Source organism: Crotalus tigris, unplaced genomic scaffold, assembly GCF_016545835.1.
Source record: "Crotalus tigris isolate CLP2741 ecotype Arizona unplaced genomic scaffold, ASM1654583v1 scf7180000017591.2836849, whole genome shotgun sequence".
NCBI classification, from domain to species: Eukaryota; Metazoa; Chordata; class Lepidosauria; order Squamata; family Viperidae; genus Crotalus; species Crotalus tigris.
The window spans coordinates 1,583,134-1,604,720 of NW_024096497.1; the positions used below are offsets into that span (position 1 = coordinate 1,583,134).

Below are 21,587 nucleotides of genomic sequence, written 5' to 3' on the forward strand. Positions count from 1 at the left end.
CTGCCAGAGGGGGTATGAACTGATTGGGTGGGAGCTTGGCTGTGTTCTGATTGGGTGGAGGTGTGTTCTGATTGGTTAGGGGCTTGGCTGTGCTCTGATTGGCTGGGGGGTTGGCTGTGCTCTGATTGGCTGAGGGAGTGTTCTGTTTGGGTGGGGGCTTTGTTGTGCTCAGGTTAGTCTGAGTTGCAGGGGGGTTTAAGATGGTGGGTTACCTTGCTATTTTTTGGCTTCGCGTTTGTGGTCGTGCCTCATCTTCATGGAGGGTGTCAGTTTGCTTCATGTATGGGTTGGAGGGGTTTAAAGGGGCTAATGATGCAGCTGTGGTCTGGCTTCTGGTTTGTGGTCATGCCTCATCATCAGTGTGGCTTTGGGTTTGCTTTTTGCATGGATGTGTGGTGGTGACATCCTGTGTGGTTTTTGTGAGTGTGGGTCTGGTGTCATTTTTTGTGTTAGGGAGTCGTTTGTCAATAAGGGCGGGTTTCCAAATGGCTGGTAGGCGGGACGTATCATCTCGTTTGTTCATGCTGTGTGGACGTTTTTCTATCTCGATGGCTTCTCTGATTATTCTGTTATTAAAATGTTCAGTTTTGGTGATAGTTCTGGTATTTTTAAAGTCAATTTCATGTCCTGTGGCTTTAAGGTGTTAGACCAGGGAAGATGTTGGTTCCTCTTTTTTGACTGAGTTCTTATGTTCTTCAGTGCGTGCACTTATTCTTCTGTTGGTTTGTCCGATGTATGTGTTCGGACAAGCAGTGCATGGGATTTCATATACTCCTTGATTTTCTAATTCAATTTTATCTTTGGAGTTTCTTAGGATGGTGGATATTTTTCTGTTTGTGCAGAATGCTGTTTTGATGTTGTGTTTATGGAGGATCTTACTGATTCTGTCTGTGGTGCCTTTTATGTATGGGAGGAGGGCTTTGCCGTTTTCTTGTTCTCTGTCTTGGATTTTAGTGGGGGTTTCTTTTTGGATTAGGTTTGTAATCTTATTTCTTTGAAATCCATTGGATGTTAGTACATTGGTGAGAGTGTGTAGTTCGGTTTTTAGGTATTGTTCGTCAGCTAAGCATTTTGTTCTAGTCTTGGCTACGGAGTTGATCTGTGCTGGGTGGTGGTGTGAGAGAGCATGCAGAGAGCGGTTTGTGTGTGTTTTCGTCTGGTAGATGGTGTGTCCTTGGGAGCCATTGGATTTCTTGTAGACTAAGATATCCAGGAAGGGAAGTTGGTTATTAGCTTCTGTTTCCATGGTGAACTGTATTTTGGGCTGTTGAGGTGTGTGAGGAAGTTGTCCAGTTTTTCTTTCCCATGTGGCCAGATTATGAAGGTGTTGTCTACGTATCTGAGCCAGAGTTTGGGTTTGTGATCCGATTTTTCTAGAGCTTGGGTTTCAAAGTGTTCCATGTAGAGGTTAGCAATGACAGGTGAGAGGGGTGATCCCATGGGTGCTCCTTCTGTTTGTTTGTATTTTTGTCCGTTATAGATGAAGTATGTGTTGGATAGGCAGTGGTTGGTCAGATCTAAGATGTGTTTGGGGGTTATATTTGTTCTGGATAGCTGTCAAGGCTTCTTTGATAGGCACTTAGGTGAAGAGGGATATGACATCAAAACTCACAAGTACGCTCACAAGCACGCTCTCTCACACCACCAGCCAGCACAGATCAACTCCGTAGCCAAGACACTCATCTCTAGAACAAAACGCTTAGCTGACGAACAACACCTAAAAACCGAACTACACACTCTCACCAATGTACTAACATCCAATGGATTTCAAAGAAATAAGATTACAAACCTAATCCAAAAAGAAACCCCCACTAAAATCCAAGACAGAGAACAAGAAAACGGCAAAGCCCTCCTCCCATACATAAAAGGCACCACAGACAGAATCAATAAGATCCTCCATAAACACAATTTCAAAACAGCATTCTGCACAAACAGAAAAATATCCACCATCCTAAGAAACCCCAAAGATAAAATTGAATTAGAAAATCAAGGAGTATATGAAATCCCATGCACCACTTGTCCCAACACATACATCGGACAAACCAACAGAAGAATAAGTGCACGCATTGAAGAACATAAGAACTCAGTCAAAAAAGAGGAACCAACATCTTCCCTGGTCCAACACCTTAAAGCCACATGACATGAAATTGACTTTAAAAATACCAGAACCATTGCCAAAAGTGAACATTTTAATAACAGAATAATCAGAGAAGCCATCGAGATAGAAAAACGCCCACACAGCATGAACAAATGAGATGATACCTCCCACCTACCAGCCATTTGGAAACCCGCCCTTATTGACAAACGACTCCCTAACACAAAAAATGACACCAGACCCACACTCACAAAAACCACACAGGATGTCACCACCACACATCCACGCAAAAAGCAAACCCAAAGCCACACTAATGATGAGGCACGACCACAAACCAGAAGCCAGACCACAGCTGCATCATTAGCCACTTTAAACCCCTCCAACCCATAAATGAAGCAAACTGACACCCTCTATGAAGATGAGGCACGACCACGAACGCGAAGCCAAAAAATAGCAAGGCAGCCCACCATTTTAAACCTCCCTGCAACTCAGACTAACCTGAGCACAACAAAGCCCCCACCCAAACAGAATACTCCCCCAGCCAATCAGAGGACAGCCAACCCCCCAGCCAATCAGAGCACAGCCAACCCCCCAGCCAATCAGAGCACAGCCAAGCCCCTAACCAATCAGAACACACCTCCACCCAATCAGAACACAGCCAAGCTCCCACCCAATCAGTTCATACCCCCACTGGCAGTTAAAAGGAAGAAACAGTTAAGACTACACATTGCTTCTCGAAGCACGAAGCTGAAAAGACCAGCCTGAAGATGATGAATGGGACTTCGTCGAAACGTCGCCAAGACACTTCCAATTTTATGCGGGAGAAAACCGGAACAACCAAAGACCTACACACACACACACACACACACACACACACACACACACACACACACATAACAGACATACCAAATACTTCATGAAAGCTGCATTGCTTTAATTAAATTCTGTGTTTCAGTCAGGTTTACCCTCTTGGCTATCACAGATATTTCCATTGACAAGCTGACAAGTACATCTAACATTAATTTTTTTTAATGATAACATACCTGGAGATTGGTTTACAAGAGATTCTTCTGTATTAGATAGGGTGGACTCACTCCAGGTCCCCTCTCTTAAATGCTGTCCTTCTATTACATGTTGATAAGAATGAATAAGTGAGCACTTGCCAAGCTTGCTCCAACCATAAAGAACAGTCTCTCCCTTGAGATGCATGTGTGTGAGGAGGAGTGTATGGATGTGGATGTGCGCTTGCATGCATGTTATTTTTTTTTTAGAAAGCTGTTAAGACTTGGCTTTTCCCTTTAGCTTTGGGCCAGGATAATGAGGTGAGACCAGCATTTTTGGCATTGCTGGAGTGTTCAGAGGTCTTTTAAATACTTTTATCTGTTTTATTATTTGTAGACCTGTTTCTTAGTTGTCTAAGATTATTTTGTATAATAAGAGGGGCCATATAAACTATTCTAATGAATAAATTAATAAAGTATGGCTCAAAACTGATTTACACAGACAGATAGGCCATTACAGATGTAATTCTATGGAGAGAACTTTTGCATAAATATCATCTTTAAACAACTTTCTTTGTGGAGTAGGATTTAGAGGACAGGTTTCAAGTAAACAGCCATAAGAGCATATGTGAGACACATTATTTCCAGTCTAATCCCTAGTAAGGGACAATAATTTTGATTATTGTTATTAGTCTCCTCATTGGTAGCGTTTTAATTTAGGAATTAAATTAGGAACATTTGGGAAGAAAAAACCTGTATGTTGGCATCCTCTATTTGGCATGTTCTGAATATCTTTTAGTCTTCTAAAAAGAAGCCTGTCCCACCAAGTTGTAGGTTTGTTGGAGCAATTCAACAGAAGCTTGCCCTACAGCTCTTTTAGTGATAAATGAGCCATTTCAAATAAGTGGCGCTGCAGCCAATTTATAAAGAAGGAATCATTAAAGCATTTTTAAATAGATAGTTTTGAGGTTCAAAATGTATAAACAAGGTATGCTAAACCCCACCATATACTCCAAATTTTAACGGGAAAGGTTGTAGCTCTTTGACTCTTCCAACTTCAACAGAATTTGCCAAAAACCCAAAGAATCTGGCATGAGCCATTGATAACAGTTCGATCTTTCATCTAGGTTTCTCTTCTGTATTTATCTTGCTTTAGAGAATGCAGGGAATGTCCTTTTTTCTGACTTGGCACTTTTATCTAAACCACAGAAAATACATTGAGCAGCTTCTTGCAATTGTCTAAAAACAAATTCCACTTCAGGAGATTTTGTAGAAAAGTCAGGCTGAGATCCAGAGATCCCTGTGCACAACTGGAAAACATTTCTACACATCCATAGAGGAGTCACTGATTTTCCATTCAGGCATAGAAAATTCCCTGATCCACATATGTAGCTTTTTAGGAGCAAAGAGGAGTGTAAGCTATAAGAAAACCCACTATGCAATTGGCATGCCCATCTTGATTAACCTGAGGTAGGTGAAAAGCAAAACTCCCTGAGGAATACTATTTGTAAACACTGCTACCTTAAAAAATAATTGTACAGCTAATAAAATGAATTTCTTTTCACTGGCAGATAGCAGACTGAGCACACTGAGGCAAGGTGCCAGGTAATTATTTTTGGCAATGAGCTGAGCAAAAATAGTTTCCTTGAGGGAAAAAAAGAGCATTCACAGAAGCTGAACATAAGAAAAAACAATAATAATGTATTTCAGACTTCTTGACTAGCCTTTTTGGCAATCATTAAAAATATGATACATTTCTGCCTGAAAACAGCAAGTTTAATTTTACCAATTAGCTGAATATTGTATGTATTGAATTAAAGTTCTGGCTGCTGGCTGTAGTAATTAAGCATCAGAACACAGTTGTCAATATCTTCTTTCAAAATGGCTTGCTGTTTTCTTGGTAAGATTCCTACACACTGTAGATTTTACTATCTCTTTGATAATACATCATATTATAGTATATTTTTACACATGTATGTTTGTTTGTTTTTATGTACCCAAGGCAGCTGTTAGACATTTACATTTATACAAAGGAAACTGGTGAAGGAAGAGGTTTTATTTTTTAGAAAAATTCTTCATGTTTTTATAGATGCAGAAGAAAGGAAGGAATGCATTTCATTCCTTGTTGCTTCTTTGCCGGCTTGTTGTTTGGCAACTCCAATCAAATGATGGATGTACATTTATTTGCAATCTTTCGGTCATGCAACATCTTTAAAAATCTTCAGTCTTATATGAGTGTTGAAATGCAGCAGCTGGTAGGCAATTTAGGGCTGAATAAGGCCACAAGATGGATTTTGCAATGCTTCCTTTCAGAACTAGTCTACAGATGGCAGAATTTTCTCATAATATTTGTGATCCCTTCAGGATGGAAATCTTCGCAATACCTGAATTTGATTTTTTTTTCAACTTGTCAATTCTGTATAAATTTTAATGATTTTCCCCCTTTTCCTTTTTTATAGTATCATGATTTTTTGGTGTCATAATTTTGTTACAAGTATAGCAGGATCAGATACCTAATTGTTGATTATGTGCCATCAAATCAGTGTTGAATTTTATTTACCATGGAGACAATTCTTCAGTATGATTTATCCTCGGTCTGCCCATTCGTTCTTCCATTAGCACACCATCACTCCTACCATCAAATCTATAACATCCTATTGTTACCTAAGCTATTGATTGAATCACTTTATCATCACATATTGTACACAGCACATTTTAATGCAGGTTTTTACTGATAGATTTCTTTTAATATTTGATATTTTAATATTTTTACCGTTGTATATTTTATTATACATTGCTATAGGACATCAGGTAATAAAAGTAATAAGTGACAAGTAATTGTCCAGCTTGAACACAAATGATGTTTTTTTCTTAGCTTTCAAAATTCCTGAATCTCAAGTTTTAGAAATGAATCTTAATTCGCTTTTACCCCCATTAGCAATTTTAGCGAATATTTCTTAGCTCCTATGAAAGAAAAAAACAGAAGGCAACCAACCATCTCCTGCTTATTATAGAGTGAAGAATTAACAACATTTTGGTTTAATGGTTCCTTAGATTGTAAGCCAAAAGTTAGGTTCCAGCCCACATGGGATTTTCCCCGTGTTCATTTTCAGCTGGAATCTGTTCACTTTTGACCACGATATTTGAAGGCCAACTTTTTTCAACAACATACAGTATATATTCCAAATATTATGTTATTCTTTTATTAGTTGAGAAGACGAAAAAGAATGGAATTAACTAGCAATGAAATGGTAACTCAGTTCTAATCCTATTTAGTTTTGGATTATGCCACATATATTATTTATCATTTAATTGAAACAGAAGCTTTTAAGGAGCAAATTATATGTGTAAAATAACACATACTCTTGGATGTCTCAAATAGTTCCAGGCTTTGGTTGCTGAAAACAAGCACAAGCTCTATCTAGATTGATACTTCTTTGGATGGATTTTGACCATATGTTTTTATTCAAGGCAATTTTTATGTATGTAAATTTTTGGAATAAAGCTTAGAAGTCCATTTCCTTCCTAATTAGAGAGTCAAAAAATTCACCATCTTTGAAAAACAAGCAACTATTAAATTGAAAAAGAAAAATTAATATAGTAATTTCTAGAATCACCAGAATAATAAACCTCAATTGTATATATTTTAGGCAATATATGTAATCTTATATATTTATAAAGTTTTATATTTATAAACTTATAAATTCTTTGATGAGGACATGGTATTTATTTAGGTAGCTAAGTTAGCTCTGATTGGTGGTTTCCAGAAAAGAAAGTTTGTAATATAATCCAGAGATTCCAAGGGACTGAACTGGAAGCATTTTGCATGTAAAATCTGTATACTCCAGGTTATCAGTGGTTTCTCTCTAGATCCATTTTTTGCCTGTCAAACCAGAAGAAATAATTTTTAAATTGTATTAAAACAGTTATTGTTTTAATAAATGCATTTTAGCTAAGCAGATAGTGTGAAAAGTAACAAGTAAGTGATTTTAATCTGTATTTCCAGTTTGTAAAATTCTCAACATAATATCTTGAATTCAAACTCATTCCACAATAGGCAGACACAATTCCATTGACATAAGGGCTTCTTTAGAGCAAATCTCATCTCAATCTCTCCCCCCCCCCTTCACTGCATTTGTTCATTGTTTTAACAAATTTAACAAAAAGGACTAATTCAAATTAGAAGAGATTAGCCAGCCATTTGTCCAGAATGTTATATAGGGTCTCCTGCTTGGGCAAGGATTAGACTTGAAGGTCTCCAAAGTCCCTTCAAACTCTGTTATTCTGTATTTTGTAAATGGCATTTATTTTCCCATTTCCTCTCAGTGTTTATTTAGCCATAAGTGGAAATATTGTTTCTAAATTTTTCTTTAACATTAGGATTTGTAGATTAGCTCTAACATTTTGCATATAAAGTTATGGTAGGTAACAACCAAATAAATTAGCAGCTCTCTATTTAAAATGAATTCATTAATGTATAATTATATAATATTTATAGATCTACAAAAACTGTAGAAGATATAAATGAGGCATGCTATCTTGAAAAAGCTTCACACCAACTAGAGGTTAGCATTTTTATAAGAATTTATTAGATGACGTTATCAATTAACTCTGTTGATACCCTGTGTTAAAGAATACTCCCTGCTGAATACACCACATCACATGCTCATTAAATCACTTTTTCAAAATTATAGAAAGACATTAGGTGTATTTAAAAAAACTGGTATCAAATGGCCTGGAAAAGAAATGGGATGAATGGAATTATTTAAGAAGAGACTTGTCTGGTAATCCCAAAAATGCTTTTCAAAAGGCAAGTGGACTTTCTTGGTTTTTCCTTGAAAATATTTAGCTTCTCCTCCAAGAAGTTTCAGTTCTCTTCTTCACTCCTTCAGCTTCTTGGAAGAGAAGTGAAATGTTTTCAAGGAAAAAAAAACAAGGAAGTCCAGTTGCCTTTTGAAAAATATTTTTGGAACAACCATGACCTGGATGATTGAATATCTCCATAGAGATACTCCATACTTGTCTGATAAAAAAACCATTTCCGTTAATGCTACTAAAGAACATCTTTTGGAGAAGAAAAATAATAATGCTTTTGATCATAAGAATATGATAAGAACATTTTAACCCTGAGCTACAAATATTCTCCTTTATTGGTATCACAGGAATATAGCAGAATGATTTCATTATCAAGCCCCCAAGCTCTGAAGAGAGTATTATTCCAAAAGTTATATTTGAGGTTTATTAAGATTATTAAAATATTAAGAAAACAAAAATTGATCTGTGAATATACAGTTTATAATCATGAAGAGTTGTATTTTCCTTGTTTCATGTCAAACTTTATGGAAATCATTGTAGTAATTCTATGTACATACATAACTTTGGTTTTAAGTCAGGCATATGATTATATTTCTGCCTTTAACTCATCAGTTGGGTTCATAGGGAAATTGCTTCATGAAGCAATATACAGCAGTTAAAACTCATCAGAACTGAAGATTGTGGCAGAAAATAAAAACAGGAGGTGAATTTCAGGAACTAAATGGAGGAAGGCACTTCAGAAAACACAAGTGGTTCATGGGAAGAAGCCGTACCAAGTTGTGTCTTATATTATCCATCAAGGAATCATAGCAAGGCCAGGCTCTTAAAGCACTATATTCATGTCATTGATAAAATTCAGTGGGCTCTGTATTTGGTAAAGCTGATTTGCAACTCTGGAATCATGTTCATTCCATAATAACAACAAATTATTAACAGCTGTGCCTTGATTAGGAGCCTTTTGGTTGGGTTCATATAATTAGTGTCAAAATCAATTTATTTGTGTATTGCATTTTTCATAAACAGATTGAGTTTGAAGGTTGTTCAGGTACAAATACCACTATGCATCAAACAGATTACTTTAATGTAATTACTGTCCAGTTAAAAGCATATCAATTTTAAATAATCACAAGACAAATCAGTAGACCAGTTAAATATTTCCAATAGAATAGCAACATTATACTCAAAAAACAAATCATTCAACTCTTTACATGTTGAGCTTTTCTGCTAAAGAAGTTAGGGAACCATGGAGTGCTTAGTTAACTCTCAATTTGCATACCATCTCCATGAGACAACCTCCCCAATCTTAATGATGATAAAGTTTTCTGTAATTGAAAACATGCAGTTTCCCCCAGTCAAGCACACCTCTTGTAGGTTTCTTGCAAGTTATATTGTTCCCAGTCCTTGAGGGCAATACAACCAAGAAATGAGGTCCATGCTAACTCTGAGATTCAATTTTTTGTCCAAGAAGTTTATTTTTCTGTGAATACAGCAAAGGGCTATACTCAAACCCCCATTTCAAACCTTTCAAAGATTAGCTTCAAATAACTGGACCAGGTTCCACAGGCTTTGTGCAGTTTTGTTCTTCTATACAACCATATTGTTCTTATTACAATTATCTTATGTATTAACAGCTGGATCATGCACGTGTAAATGAGATAGAAATTAACTCCTTTTTTTAGAGGAGATAAGCATTAACTGTATAGTGATATATTATATATAGTACTCCCTGATTTACCAAATCATTTTTCAATAGACATATTTTGTGAACAGTTGAAGAAGGGAGATGAATAATGAATGGTTATCCACAGAGAACCTCATATCTAAAGATTATAAATCAAACTGTTTTGCTTTACATCTCAAAGAAAGTATTTCAGTATAAGCAATTTTCAAACACAAGTATACAGACTGCCTGAAAATCCAAGAGTTTTGAGCTTTCATTATGAATACAGAAAGGAATAATTTATCCATCAGCTGGAGCTGGAATTGGCTGATCAATTCCTGACACCTATCAATTGTCAATAAGTGCTTGGTGTTGTTTTAGGCTCATAGAAACACCATTATTTTTAATCACTTGGTTTGATGCTTTGACTCATATGAGTTTTGTAATTCTATTGCTAGTATCTTACTTCCTTGCAGTAGCACTGGCATTTTCCTTTGAATGAAATCTACTGATGATATTTGGGGTTAGAGCAAAACCTGCTTTTTCTCATTCAGATTAGTTCAGCTGACTCAGTGCAAACAATAACTTGTCCTGAAAAGTTTGCCTCTCAAAATCCAGTGATTCTGTAGACCAGGTATGTCAAACTTGCGATGTCACATGACATTGTGCAACATATCGTGATTTTTTTCCCCCCATTGCCGGTAATGGGGTAGGCGCAGTTTCAGTATGATGCATCTGGCCCACGGGCCGGCAATTTGACATGCCTGCTGTAGACTGTTACAGAAATTTGTAACAGATGTAATACAGGTAGTCCTCAACTTACAACCATTTGTTTAGTGCCTGCTCAAAGTTACAATGTCCGTGAAAAAAATATTTACAACTCTTTTTCATACTTATGACCATTGCAGGATCCCATGACTATGTGATCAAAATATGGGCACTTGGTAATTGGCAGGTATTTATGACATGCACGGTCCTAGGATCGTGTGATACATTTGTAATCTTCCCAGCTGATTTCCAACAAGCAAAGTCAATGGGAGAAGCGGGACTTGCCCCATTAAGTGAATGAACAGCATAATTCATTTAATAACTGCAGTGATTCGCTTAACAACTGTAGCAAAAAACATCGTAAAATGGGGCAAAACTCACTTCACTGCCTTGCTTAGCAATTGAAATTTTGGGCTCAGTTGTGGTTCTAAGTCGAAGATTATCTATAGCTATTCAGTGCTAAAGATGTACAAACTAAACAAATGGAAGTGAAGCAAAACCTTGAATGTTTTACGGATGACATCTGTAAGATCAGAGAGTAAGAGGTGACTGACAAGATGCTTACATTCTACACAAATATTTCCTAAAATATAAAATTGATCTTGATAAGCATATCCCGAATGTGTGCAGTTATATTTCCTGTCTCCCAACTGTTATAAGGCTAATGAATATTAGTGATTAGTATTTACATTTGTGTTAACTTTTTGTTTGTATACGTAGCTGCTCCTAAAGTTACATAATGCAGCAATATAAAAAAAATGTGCATAAGAATTGAATGGTAACATATTTTTGTGGTTTAGTTCAATATTGCTTATATTCAAAACACTAAATGCTACAGATTGAAAAATAATTTTTAATTAAGGCTACATGCTTTAAAATCCTGAGGTTGCCATAATAAAAATTTAGGAGACTTTATTAAATCTGAATTGACCACATTGCTTTCCATGAAATGTTTATATTGGGTCATGAATATAGGACACAGTTGCAGTGCATGCCCGAGGTTGTAATGGATAGCTGACTTAAGGGGTGTCCCCCATAATCCTTATTCTTGTACTCTCATCCACTCATATGGAGAGCTTGTTTTGTAGTTGGGCTGCTACTCTTTTACAGAGAAAATTCCTTTGTGTACATTTATTCAATAACAAAAGAGTGAAAACTTGCTCTCTGTTTTCTTCCCATTTTATAGCTAGCAGAGTGGCTGGATTTATAAGCTTAGTCAAAAAAGTCAAGATGGCAGCAGAATCATGGGGTCATTCCTGAATAAACTAAAAAATTGGAAGCTAAATTCCCAATTGAATACAAAGTGTTTTTTTTTTTCTAAATTTAGAACTCAGGTCAGATTTGAAGAAAATAGGAGAAAATATTCTCATTCCTGCAAGCTTTAACTCATAATCGTCCAGGACGAAATACACATACACATGCTAGTGACAAAACAAAATAAGTCTAAGAAAAGAAAGAAGCTGTTCAGATCGCACAATAAGATAAATTAAAAATATGATTCTACTTTGCATTTACCTCCACATTTCCCCAAATGAATATTTCCTTCTGATTTTCCAACCATCTGCTGGGTTGGGATTTTTTTTTTCTTACCTACCTGGTAAGTCCCACCATCTTTCAGAAAGAAAGACTAAACAAATAAGGTAACTGATTTGTTGTTGTTGTTGTTGTTGTTGTTGTTATTTTGTCATTTTTAAAAACTCACCAGAGAAGGAAGAGTCCTAATCCTCATTGGTTATTCAGAGTTTGAACAGAGTTAATAGTCTCTGTACACTGTCTAAAATAGATTTAGACAGTGTATTTGAATTTTTGGGACTATTTGCTCTCCACACATGACATAAATCTATTGGCCAATGTTATACCAAAAAACGGATTAAAGTTCTATTGCTAAGAGCAACATTTTTTAAATAGAACCGTTCAGGAGCATCTAAAAACTCTTGGAATGTTTCCATTGGAAATGGGAAAACTTGGAACTTTGTTGAAAGGCCAACATTCAAAATGGTGTTGTTTTAAATGCCAGTCCTGCACATTTGCCACTACAATACCAATGTAATATTTTTATAATGTCTTTGTACATAACAGGATTGGTCTGAACTTTTTTTTCCTGATATGCTTATCTTAAATGCATCTATTCCATTCGTTTTAAAATGTATTATGCTTTTGGCTACTGTACTTTCTCTAAAGAGGTTATTGAAAATCCAGCTTTGAGCAGCTGATTCCAGAATGTGGAACACATGGCTATTTTCACTCATTATTGGATGGATTTCTGCAGGCATGTTATTTTAAAATAATTTATTTTTAGTGTAATGTTTTTGGTTTGGAACCTTTTCTCATTTTTTTTTCCCCTGCACTTTTATTTTTAACAAGCTTCTGCTGGGTATGGCAGGCTCCACGGATGAAACTCTTCAGGAAGCAGCAGCTGGTTGCATAGCAAACATCCGCAGGCTGGCTCTGGCTGCAGAGAAAGCAAAGTATGGCTGAAACTCGAAGCAGCTTTTATCAGGCCCTGTAAGCTTTTTCTGTCTAATGTACTATGCTAGCTCAGATTGATGGGCAAAGGATAATCGAGAACGTCTCAGAAATATATATTTTCAGTTATTTGTTTTAGTGTGGCATACCTAATCAAAAATAAATCGATGCAAAAGTGAAATATAAAGTAAAAAAAGTGCATGATATTTTAGCATTTTCCCGTATTACTGTATTTTAAAAATTATTCATATTTTATTGCTTCCACTGGATATATTTGACATAGCCCAAATACATCACTATATGTCCAAAAGCATTGTAAATCTAATAATGCTGCCTTTCTTCTTGTTTGGAACGTATTTCCTTTCATTGTATGTGGCTGTACAATTTTTTGTTAATGTATTGAGCTAAGTCTGTCTAATCGTTCCATTATTATGATTTTCCTTAGTTAAGTACTAACAAATCTCAAGAGCACTACATTCATATATGCCAGTTTCACATCTGAAACTATACAAGGACTTTAACACATGGACATGCTCCCAACGTTCCCTCAAATACCCGTATTTTAGTATTTTAATACTATCTGTACCGACAAGGTCAATTAATTTGATTAGAAATACATAGTGATCCAAATACAAGTTTAACTCTTAAAACTCACAATTAGATATATTAAACCAATTTAAAACAAATAGGCATTTTCTACTTCATTACACTATCTCTGGCCATGTCCTGTTTTTAGCTTATGGTACTGCTACACTGCAAATCCATGCTAGATTCTGATAATCAATTTTAGAATCATGGCTTTTCCCAAAGAATGTTGGAAATTACAATTTGCAAAAGGTGTGTACAAATTATTGTTCCATGTTTCTAGATTCTTTCAAATTTCCAAGATCCCTTATGGGCTTTCTACCAGATTCGGTCTGTGATATAGCCATGCCCATAATTAACTTCCTTATGGAAGTAGTTGCTACTGATGCAATTTCTGTTGACTAGCTTTTTCTCTACATCGTATGTAGGAAAATTTATAAATATCACTCTATGTTAGCAATTCTTCCCTAAAGACTTTAGCCTTATTAAATATGTAAGGTGGCTAGTTATTTTCAAGTATTAGTTTCCTTTTCAATTGCAATAAATACCTTTTCTTTATCAACCTTGTCAAACCATTGAAAGCCTAACTTTTTAATATCTGCTGTATAAAGATTTGTATCAAGTCATATAGTTTAAGTATTTGGAATAAGATGAGTAAGTTTTGCAAAACCAAATACAGTAATAAACTGGCCTTTACTGGCTGTTAGACTGATTTATTCTCAAGCCGTATATCAGCCTTCTCTAAGATCATGCCCTCCAGATGTCTTAGGCCTGTAGCTCCTAGCTTCTGGGCACACTGCCTGAGAATTTTTGAGTGTTGTGGTCTAAATATATCCCAAATACATTGCAATGGTCAAAGCTGATGTGTAGATTATAATCCTTATAAAGTATACATTAAAGGAAATAATTACCCAAATATTTAAATTTTATAGGCTCCTATAAAGTTTTCCTTTTGCTATAGCAATCCTGAGGCCCAAAGCAACCTATATTGAAATATCTGACACTGTTTTAAAAAAAAATGCTACCTGATCAAGAGGCAATTTGGAACATGTGTGTCAATGGAAGGTTGGCAATATTTTATTTTACACTTGGAGCTCAAGCTTTCAAAATGCATTTAATATCTTTTCCAATTTGGTCATGGTCAGTTTCTCAATGACTATAAATCAGCTACCCTCCTGTAGATGTCAAAAACATTAAACTGCATTTTCATTAAAAATGCTCATGGGGAAAATGCCTTTACGCAATCATTCTGCAAGGGAAATGCTATACTCCAGGAAGAAAGCTGAGAGAGAGAGAACTTGCCTTTCTTTGAACTGAAAATAAAAAGTTTTCCCTGCAAATGTCTGTCAGCAGACAAAAAAGGCTTTCTTTATCATTTCCTGAATGTATGATTTATTGCCTGATGATAGACATTTATTATCAACTAATCAATTGTCCCAGGATGCTCAACTAGGCACTGAAATGTGAGCTTTATATTCATTTCCTGCTAAGGTTCAAGTGAATGAAAATATATGTTACTGGTCACTTACATTGTTTTAGACCCCCCCCCCCAGCAATCTTACTTGTTAAGCAGAGCCCGAATGTCCATGTGTAACAATGTATAGGTTTACAGGCACTAAACTGAATTTAATGAACTATATTTTTATTTTTTAAAACATTTGGTTTTGCCGTTTCCTGATTACATAATATAATGGGCTACTAAGATCGTATATTTTGCTTGCTTGCTTATTTATTTGTTTGTTTGTTTCCTGCCTTTATTATTTTTACAATAACTCAAGGTCATGAACATGGCCTATGCAACTTCTTCCTTCTGTTTTCCCCAGAACAACAACCCTATAAGATGGGTTAGGCTGAGACAGAGTGACCAGCCCAAAGCCACCCAGCTGGCTTTGAGTTCACAATCATCTGCTTTCTAGTCTGATACAGTACCTTAATCACTAGACCAGACTGGCTCTTTTATATTGCTGATTTTTCCATGCTGAACATTGTGTAATAACTCATTGCTTAATGATTTCTTCACTTATGGATAAACACGGACTGTGCTTATAGAGCTACTGGGTTCCACGTGAGATGGGAAGGCTGAGCTGTTTGCTGTGGGATAGCCAGATCCAACAGGAGGGGGGTTCATCTGTGGAGGCACTTCTGGGTGTTCTCCTAGAGCAGACAGGCTATCCTGGTTTTAGAATTATTTCCCCAGGGAAACTTTTCTGGCACCCAAATAAGGTGAGGCCCTTTTTCTGCTCCTTATTACCCTTGATGTTGTTCTTGTATTTTGAACCGCAGAAGTTGTGGGATACCAATCTCTAAGAAGAAAAAAGAACAAGGTTTCATTTGAAAGAGCGGCCGCTTAAACACCATCAAAAACCAAAAAAAAAAGGCTTAACAAGGGTTCTTTTTTTTTCTTTTACAACAAAAATACAAACTTGGCTGTCCTACTTAATTATTCCTTTGGGATAAACCAGTGTTTTTAAACTTGGCAACTTTAAGATATGTGAACTTCAACTCCCAGAATTCCCCAGCCAGCATGCCATAAGACGGATGGATACATGGAGAATATGGATGAGATACATGGAGAAAGCAAAATAGAAAACGCTTTTTCTATTCCTGGCTTATTATCTGCCCACTGATCCATAGGTTTTCCCTATGCTTTCGTCTAATCCCCTTTTGCATCCATTTCAAAATGTTGCATTCATTGCTTCCAGCAATTGAATGCCCCCTGATATCCCATTCCCTAGCCAATGCATCCAGCCTTCGGTTTAATCTTTCCTGGATCCCGAAAGTGCTCTGTCAGCATTAATCCAATACGCTTCTCTCTTTCCTTTACTTTTAAATAACAAAGTGACAGTCATACATTGCCCATAGCTGAGGTATACTGAGACCTCTCTACATCAGTACTTTGATACTGATTTTACAGATTTGAAAGCAGAACTTTTCCCTAACTCCAAGGCCTGGCTTCCTTGTCTGTCAGCTCCTCAGCTTTTCAGCATGCTCCCTGGGACACAGGAACAGTAGATGGAGTAAGAGATTGAATAGCTCAGCCAGCCCAGCAGGCTCTAGAGTTTTGATGACCTCCCACTTACCTTTAAGGGGCCAAATCCTAGGTTAGTCTCACTCCACCAAAACAAAAACATTCCCTCTTCTGGAACTAAGCCATGGGAAATTTTTGGCCCAAATGTAGCAGGCAACTGGGAACCATTTCTGTTGCTGTTACTGTTGTGCTATGTATATAAATATTCAGAATCATATTTTACTACTTTGGCTCAGCTATAATGTTCACTGCTACTCAGCAGTTTTGCTATTATCAAGATGCTGATGTGAGTAAACTCACAAAGCAACTGGCTCCTCTTAGTAGGTAAACCTTAACAAGATTTGGAGTTGTCTTTTAATATACAGTCTCCAACTTTAGAAAATTTACAGAAAACATACCTATCTCAGGGACTGGGCAATCGTGCTTTGCATTAGTATTTGTTTTTATTCTATTTTTTGCTTGGTGCCTCTGATAGCCAGTTCTTGGCCAGCTCCTGCTGGTTATGAGATGCTTAATATTTTTTTAACCAAGTCTATAGTCAATTGTGTTTAGAACCACAAATTTGCTTCTTCTCCAAAGGGCTCATACTCCCCACCCACCCCTACAGTATCAGATTGCTTGATGCTGGGTTGATATTAGCCAGGCATGGCGAAGGCACTCAGAGGAAGCATAATTGGGCAGCAGGGAGCAAATCTGGAAGGCTATTTTGAGGGGGGGGAGGTAAAATCAAGGCAATTCAATGGCTACATGGGAAAGTTGTCTTGTAAGCAACAGTTGAAAATCAAACTCTTTTGCATGAAAAAAAATGGGGTGCGGTAAAACACACTCCTTTGCATCAAATGGCATGGGCTTGATCTATACATTAGGAAAAAGCTACTGCCTTAGTGGCTTGTAGCAATACACAAATAGTGTAATTCAACTTTTCCTTTGCCATACTAGCTGAGGATGGTCGACATCACAGTCTGTATGTTTATTTATTTATTAAACATATTTGCTGCCCATCTCATTTCAAATTACTGTGGGCAGATTACAGTATATTAAACATTAAAAAACATTAATATCATCAATATATGATGAAAAACAGACAAAATGTTTGAAGGACATCGAGTTGAAAAAAGTTGCAGTAGTTTCTTCTCCTTTCTGCCTTCTTTAACCTTTGCTCTTTTAACATAGTTTATCCTCTTACATTTTTAAGGCTTCAGTTTGAATGTTAGGGCCACACAGAGCTTTGGTTCAATTCCATAAAAGTATTTTGTGAGCATAAAAGGTATGAACAGCTGTTCTCTGTAGCTCTTCTCCAATGGCAGCTGTGGAAAGCAGCTGCACAATCCCAGACAAAACACAACTGCTTTAAAGAGTTGTAGATATGTGCTACTTTTGGCACAAGATGCTTTCCAAAGCATCCTTTTTTCATCAAATCCAAAGCACTGCACAGCCCTATCAGATACTGTGATTTGGATCCTGACATCTTTACATGGCAAGCATTACAGAGAAGACACATTACTGCATGTTGGCCATACACAATAAATTGTATACTGTGTTTACAATGCAAATTAGTGTCTTGTGTCAGTGATGATTGTTATGAGAAAAGTAGCAGCAGCTGAAACAAAAAACCAACATTCATTTTATTATTTATGTTTTTAACTTGAGTGTATGACATAAGCAGCCTAAGAAAGCAATTGTGGAAGGAAGTTGAAAGAGGTCAGGCGGCCGAGCTGCTGTTCAAGAATGCAGATTTCTTTGTGGAGGTAATTAAGCTTCTAGTAGAGGCCAATGCATTTATATGCTCAGTGGAGTTGCATATATTTATAGTTTTAGCTTCTCATTCATCCATGCCACTATGCCAATCTTCAGTTTTTGACAAAGTCTGATAAATATATTTACAGCCAGCCAAAATACAGGTTTAAAAATCAAGGTTGGATGATGTTCCATAGCTGTCTGCAAATTTTCTACATCCTCTCTCCCCCATTTGAGATAAAGATGAAAAAAAGGTTTGCCAAAATAGTTCTCTCACTTTAAACCCAATCTCCATGGTGAGCTATCAAGTTTTATGTCACTAAATAAGCACACAAATAAGTCAGTCCCCCCAGGAAACAGCTATCACTGAAAATGGTAAGTAAAAAAGAATAATTGCACCCAGGGGACACATTGGAGAGAGTGCCATGTGAGTGAAGCAGATATCACAGTATTGGGATAAAAGATGGGTCCAAGGTACAAATCCTAGCCTGCTACTTGCTTATGCATGATTAACAATTCTCGTTTTAATTCAACAAATGAACCACTTTTTAGCTGCAGTGAAATAATTCCTCTGAAAAAATGTTGCTCATATATTAAATGGACCCTCAGGCTGCCCCTGCGCCTTCTGCTTCTAATAGAAAAAATAGTATCCAACAGAGAATGTATTCATTGTCTGGTGCAATCAGCCCAAGTGTTCCTTCCTTATGAGATCCCTAAATTCTTATGTGACACTGTTTCTGTTTTAATCCTCAATGAACAATTCTCTTTTGTGTTCCTCTCATCCTGTTTGGGAAAACAAACATGAGAGGGAAGGAAAATGGTGTTTGTGTATATTCTTTCTTGGTATTTGCATAGGAATGGAGCCTCAAACACTTAAGTAATTTCGAGAAAATCTGATGAATGGGTCAGCCCTCTTGCTGTGAAGAATTTTAAGAACAGTTTTGATAACTTGGGATTATTTATGGTTATGTTTTAATTCAACCTTCAGACAAACACACTCAAATCCTAGGGGGTGCACCATCAAGGATAAGGCAAGAAATTTGATATCTTGGTTTTGAATTTAAATTCAGCACTTTGCTTGTGGCTGTTGTGTCAACAGAGGAATGAATGCAGTTCAAAAAAGGGTAAAAAGGATGTGAGAATCACATGAATAGCTTTTCATATCCCTTGTTTCAGGCCACATGGGAGTATTCTCAGGGTCACCTCTTTACTAGAGTGAACTATAAAAATTATACACATCTACTATATGCTTGAAGTGCACACTTCCTTTTAAAATGTTTAGCAACATATGTAGTACAAGACTTTTGATGCTCACTGAGAACTTTGTCTGGGAAATAAAAGAAAACTTTGCCAAAGAAGGTAATGACAAACGTTCCCAAGACAGAGCCAAGAAAACTGCATAGATGCAATGACTAACCCCTGAACTCAACTTGAGACTGTCCTCTTTACTTTTAGAGTGCCATCCAAAACACTTTGGATCCTTCTTTCCATCTATAAGGTTGCTTTCCATCTATAAGGTTCAAATGCAATTCAGATGCTGGTTGCATCATCTGCATTGCATTTGAATTACTCAGAGGCTGCTGGGAAGAGCTGCTGGCTGTAAGTTCAGGGGGACTGAGACAAAGTCCAGTGGAGCAAGGTAGTGGCCTGCGTGCCATTAGGGTATAACCTATAACTAAAAATCTACAACAGCAGTACTTCAGAATAAGTGCCTCTGTGATAGCAATTTTATTTTATTTCAGAATGTCTGGCTTAGTTCAGTGCAATACTTGTTTTGCAGCTGTCTTTCGCAGTACTCTTCAAATTTGGATACTGTTTTATTTGTAAACAAATTACTAGTCTACGAGGACAGATTGCTTATTTAGAGTCCCTAGTCTGTGCTCTTCAGGCAGAAATCAGGTGTCCAACTCAGCCACTCGGTTCTATTGAGCTGCCTCACTATAAGCCCTCTCTACCACAAAGAGCCTGCAAGAGAAAGACAGCGAGGACAGGGTGAGAGCTGTGAACCACAACACGAAGCTTTCGCCGTGTCTCTGCATAACAGATAGAGTGCCCTTGCTGACCTTAATAGATATATTAAGGTGGCAGGTCAAGATAGTTGTAATGATGATAATTCAAATGAGCAAGGGATTGTGGTCTAAGACTGAAGAACTTGTTTTGGATGAGGGAAAGTGTGAATCAGGTATTACACATCAGTCATGTAAGAGGAGAAAGGTATCCAAAAAGAGAAGTCACCTTCTGGTTGGTGATTCAATTATAAGGGATGTAAATTTAGGAAAGGACACAGAGGTTTTGAAAGAGGTCAGGTGTCTTCCAGATGCTACTGCCAGTAGGGACAAGAAGTACATTTTTTAAGATAGTCAGGAATGCCAGCAAAGGAGTGTGATGTGGATGCTATTGTACATCTTGGTACAAATGATCTGTCCCAAAAAGATGTACTCTCTGTGAAGAATGATTTCTAGAGCTTGGGGCAGGAACTTAGCAAAATAGGCTGTAGGCTTACTTTTTCAGACGTTTTACCAAAAATGGAAAAGGTCAGTGAATAGCAGAATTCAATATGTGGCTAAGTATAAAAGGAAAAGCTTTGGTTATATTGACCATGATGTCTGCAGCTGGTCCAATGAAAAACTGTACAAAAGAGATGGTTTGCATCCATCAAAGAAAGGGACTGAGTTACTTGGCATTAAGTTCACAATTTTTCTGGAGAAATATTTAAACTGAACAGTAAGTTAATTCATGTAGAACATTCCTGTCCCTGGCAATCTAAAACTAATAGAGTTATCAGTGCATGTAATATAAATGTGTGTGCGGATAAGAATATCCACCTTGCTGTGAAGCAAAATTAAGCTTTAATGGTGAGTGCCATATCAAGTGCACTAATCAAACAGGTGGTAAGGAAGTAGAGAAACACAGGCAACATATGTTATGTAGAAAGTAAGCACAGGGTCAGTCATAAAGGACTCAAATGTCTATACACCAATGCACAGAGTATGATAAACAGGGTGAATTAGAAATTAGAAATTCAGGTAAATGAGGGCAGATACGATATTGTTGCCATTATGAAAACTTGGTGGGATGAAACCTGTTGAGTCCTTGGCGGGAAGCAGACACGAGAAGCAGTTGAAGTTCTCAGTTTCCTTTATTCAGCGTTCAGCTTACAAGTAGATGGCTTCAGCAGCTCCCAAAACCTCCCAGCTTCTTATATAGACGCTTCCCGGGTAAATGTGATACTTTTCCCGCGCCAGCACCCGCGCATGCGCACGGCGCTGGCGACAGCCTGTCTGGTCCCGGGCAGCTTTGCACCTGCCCGGGACTGCCTGCAAACGCCCGAGCCGTTTGCAAGGCTCGGGACATAACACCCCTTTCCCCCGGGCTAAAACTACTACCAACATATAATCATTTATTTTATGCAGTGTTCTGCTTCTCAGTGCT

The 21,587-nt window shown here is 37.1% G+C and overlaps 1 protein-coding gene across 2 annotated transcripts in view; it reads left to right on the top strand.

Annotated features, from left to right (window-relative positions):
• Positions 1–21,587, top strand: part of ODAD2 (outer dynein arm docking complex subunit 2) — a 98,243-nt gene that overhangs the window by 64,753 nt on the left and 11,903 nt on the right. Inside the window, exon 20 of one of the 2 annotated variants that reach the window (XM_039363947.1) lies at positions 12,704–18,296. The exons of the other annotated variant lie outside the window; for it this stretch is intronic. Within the exon in view, the coding sequence (XP_039219881.1) occupies positions 12,704–12,817 (114 nt within the window). The 3' untranslated portion in view covers positions 12,818–18,296. Of the gene's footprint in view, positions 1–12,703; positions 18,297–21,587 lie in introns of those variants that run through there. 2 annotated transcript variants of the gene reach the window in all.